Genomic DNA, 5,007 nt, shown 5'->3' with positions numbered 1-5,007 from the left:
TTTATTATGCTACTATCTCCACTTTTTATTTATTTATTTATATATACACATTTATTTTTTTATAATAATAAGCGTTTAATTTGGATGTACCTATATATATATATATATATTTATATATATGTATATATATCCATATTTATATAAATTTACATATATTTATTATTCTGCTTTTTAATTTATGTTTACATTAGATATATAATTAATTCAAACAAAATTAACAATTTAGAAAAAAAATAAAATAAAACAAAATAAAACATAATTTTATACTTACGTAAAAACAAAAGGAAATACTTAATATACCATTTATAATATATTTTTTGTAACGGTTTAATTGTGTGACCTTATCAAGGGTCTGTAAAAAAAAATAGCAAGAGAAAATGACAGAAAGATATAATAACTTAAAATTTAATATATATATATATATATATATATATATATATATATATATATATTTATATTTATATATATATTTTTTTTTTATGTTGTTATCATATTTTTATATTATAGATAATAAAATCATATTAAATATATGATATAAAGAAACACATTTTTACTTCCTAAATTGTAGAAGAGGTCATTTTTTTTATGTAGAAATTATGATATGATCAAAAGTAGGTTGTTATAGATTTGGAAAAGTATATAATAATATATAACATATAATATATAAAATATAAAAGAAAATATATTAAACACATATAATATATATGCTGTTTTTTTTTTTTTTTTTTTTTTTTTTCTTTTTTTGTTACATATATTAATCAAATGTACATTAAATATAAGTTTTACATATATTAATATTTTGAAGGTATTTCATTTAAAGTGAATTTATTTTTAGGAATAATATGTATAATCTTACAAATGTTATATTAACATTATATGTATATATATATATATAATATATATATATAAATATATTTGTATTTATTTATTTATTTATTTAATTAATTGATTTCTTTTCTTTTTTTTTTTAATAACGTGGGGTATTGATATAAAAAGGTAAATATTTGAATGCATAAAAATAGATGATTAATACATAATTTACTTATCACTTTAATTTTTACGGGGAGTATTTTGTATTATCCCATATAGAAAAAATATATATATATATATATATATATATGTATATTTATTCATTTATATGTTTAGATATATATATTTTTCGTGACAGCTTTATGCATCTTTCTTTATAATGATATGCCCAAACGCACAATTTATATGTGGCTAGTTTTCCTCGTTCTCTTTTTGGAGCTAGCCAAATGTGGGATTCCAGGTTTACACAAATGGGTTATAAATAATTTCCCTAGTTGTGTAAAGATTGTGGATAGGAATAAATTAATTGATTGGAACTGCATAGGAAAATTAGAGAAAGCAAAAGGAAAACATAAAAAGAATCATAATGATGGCGACGGTGATGATAAAAATTATAATGATGGTTGTGAGATAAACAGGAATAATAAACATAAAGATAACACGTATGATAATAATATGAATAATACATATAAAAAATATGATATAGGTGATGATAAAGAGAAATCATTTTGTAAGGGAAAAAAATATAAGGAGGAAAAAATCTTTGAAGTCGATAATTTATTATTTGATCTTAATCAATTACTTCATAAAGCAAATGTTAAATTTATTAATTATGAAAATTATTTTTTAAAACTTACAAGGTTAATTAAAAATGTTTTAAAAAAGTTTGAACCCAAGAAAAATGTGGTATTTGCTATTGATGGCATTTGCCCATTTTCTAAATTAAAATTACAAATTAAAAGAAGAGCGAAAAGTAAATTAAAAAATAAAGAAAATCATCTTGTGAATGATATAACATGTGGTAGTATATTTATTAATAAAATCTCAAAGTTTCTTGTAAATTTTTTAAAGCATTTATTATCTTTTGAAAAATATGAACATGTGAAATTTTTTATTTCAACTGATCAGGAAGTAGGAGAAGGGGAACTCAAGCTGATGAACTGGATAAGCAATTATGTAAAAAATAATAAAATTAATAAAAATATACAAATGAAGACAAATAAACAGATGAAAGAAGATCAAAGATTAAACAATATTATCGAAATAAAAAAGGAAAATATTATGAATCATGTACAGTATGAACAAGAAATCTTCAATGATATAAAAAATGATAATTTAAAATATAAGGGAAAGAAAAAAATTAGGACAAATAATAAAATAAATAATTCAACAAATTATAATATAACAAATGTAGAAAAAGAATCTTTTGTTATAGTTGGTGCAGATGCAGATTTATTGTTACAATGTTTGTCTTTAAAAAATGTTCATAATATATTTATATACACATATCAAATATTTAATGTGGAAATAAATGATAATAATATGAAGAAGGAAAATTATCTTATGAAAAATAAAGTGATCAAGGGGGATCACATTTTTAAAGAGGATAAAAATAATGTCTGTAAAATGAATGGGACTTATATGAAATATGAAGATGATATCGATAAGGATAATATACAAAAGGATATTACAAGGTGGAGTAATCATCATAATAATAATGATAATATTAATTATAAGAATATTTGTCCGAGAGGTGATAAAAATCATATTGAAAAGATCCTTTTAAAAACACAATCCACAGATGTACAGAACGTTAAAAAGAAAAAGATTAAAGTTTTATACAATTTAAAAACATTTATTAATTTATTTTTAAACAAATATCCCAAGTGGTTTCATAAAATTAAAGCAGATTTATTAATCCTGTTCATATTAAAAGGTAATGATTATCTTCCTAAGATTAAAGAAGGGAATTTTGGTATCTTTTTTGAAGCATATTTTAAAATGCTTGAGAATATAAAAAACATGAATCATTGTGAGGAAAAAAGAAAAACGGATGATTTCGATTTCGAAAGAAATAAATATGATGATGTAGGAGAAAGAGAATATAGTTGTAATAATACTTATGAAGGTTTATTAGATGGTAATAATTACAAAATAAATAAAAAAGAATTTTTATTATTTCTTAATGAGGTACAAAAACTTGTACATTTTACAAACATTTATAATAATAATAATAATAATAATAATAATAATAATAATATTACACATTACTATAATTCTAATGACACCTGTTTTTTTCAAAATAATAAAAAAATGTATATGAAGCAAACTAATTCCTGTTCACCTTTATTATTAATAAATGAATTAATTAGTAAAAAAATATTAGACAAAGATACATTTACCATTAATGTTACCAAAAATGAAAATGACATGTTTCAATGTAACTTAATTTATTTTAAAAATCATAAAAAATACGCTTATTCATCAAAATCAAAAAGAAAAAAAAACGCTATGCATATAACATCTTATGATTTTTTAAATGAACATTTCCCACATCTTATGAAATATATAGATAAGGAATACTTTGAAAAAAAAAATATAAAACAATCGGATAACAATGTAGAAATATTAAATAATAACGAATTAAATAATACAAATCAAATACAACATATTCAAAAAGGTGATAATAATAAGTGTGATGATGTGCATATTTTAAAAAATAACGTAAAATGTTATGATGAATATTATAATAATATAGGGGGGAGTGATAATGTGCAGAATAGTATATATATGGAGAATTATATAAAAAATTTTTATTTACAACATTGTCAGGATGAAAAGGTATATAAAGAAGAAATGGATATTGTTGAAAATTATATAGAGGGAATTCATTGGCTAGTTGAAATGTATAATAAAACGTATTGTATAAATTTTAATTTTTTTTATAAATACATGACTAGTCCATCTTTATTAAGTTTATATTATTATTTATTAATAAATAGAGAGGATATATATAATAATACGAGAAGTATGGATTACTCTAATAATTATAAGAATAATTATATGGAGATTATTCAGAAAATAAATTTAAATATATTTAGAAGTAATCTGGAGTATTATGATTTTATTAATTTTTGTGTAGATAAATATAATAGTTTAAAAAGGAATATCACAAACATTGGTACATGTGGAGATAAGGATACTTCATATAATGATGAAGAAAAAATAATGCATGTTGATGATAAGAGATATGACAAAAGATTTATATATTTTAAAAATATATATAATATTTTATTTTCTAATAATATAATTATCATACGAGATAGTATACAAAAATTAAATGATGTATTAAAAAGTCAGGTATATAATAAAAGAATGATTAATTATTATTGGAATGTCTATACAAAAAAGCCATTAAAAAAATTTTATAAAATCATTTTTTTCAAAGCAGGCAAAATGTTTGTTTCCAAATTTTCTTTATTTAATTTACATATCGAACAATTAAAAAAGAAAGAAAACAATCAAAATTATTCACAAGATACAAATGAGGAACTATGTCATCAAAAGGGACAACGGAATGAAGAAGATAGCATATATAATAAAATGGCCATTCGAAATAATTTCTTGCATTCTATATTTAATAATAATAAATGTATTAAAACAAATAGAAAATTTACAACCAATTCGTTAAGATCAGTTGATGATAAAACTAAAGTTCTGAAAGGAGTTTTTAAGAGAAAATCGGTTAGATGGCAGTATCACTAAAATTAAAGGAAATTTATATTTTTCGCTTCATTTTTTTTAACAGACAAAATGAAGTTGATCATATATGCATATATAAATAGATGGATAGATAAATAAATAAATAAATATATATATATATATATTCTTTTGGACATTTAAAAAATAATTTATCTACATTTTTATTTTTTACATATGATGAATAAATTTTCGTTTTAACCTTTTTTGAATACGGACCATAATAAAATATTTTATGGGTAACCACCTCTTTTTCTCCCTTTTATAAAATAATTATATTTGTTTCAAGTAGAGAAAAAAAAATAAAAATAAAAAATATGCATGACATTATGACGTGGAAAAATAATTAATGAATTGATTATGAACAAGATGAAAAAAAAAAAAAAAAAAAAAAAAAAAAAAAAAAAATTTAATATATATTTATATATATATATAATT

At 19.8% G+C, this 5,007-nt stretch overlaps 1 protein-coding gene across 1 annotated transcript; it reads left to right on the top strand.

The window, feature by feature from the left end:
• Nucleotides 1–1,194: 1,194 nt before the first annotated feature.
• PRSY57_0203700 (hypothetical protein) lies at nt 1,195–4,575 on the top strand (the record flags this gene model as incomplete). Its single annotated transcript, XM_012905473.2, has 1 exon — nt 1,195–4,575. One exon carries the CDS (start codon nt 1,195–1,197, stop codon nt 4,573–4,575), a length of 3,381 nt encoding a protein of 1,126 aa, XP_012760927.2.
• Nucleotides 4,576–5,007: the final 432 nt, after the last annotated feature.

Source organism: Plasmodium reichenowi, chromosome 2, assembly GCF_001601855.1.
Source record: "Plasmodium reichenowi strain SY57 chromosome 2, whole genome shotgun sequence".
NCBI classification, from domain to species: domain Eukaryota; phylum Apicomplexa; class Aconoidasida; order Haemosporida; family Plasmodiidae; genus Plasmodium; species Plasmodium reichenowi.
This window is presented reverse-complemented; position numbering and strand designations above follow the sequence as displayed.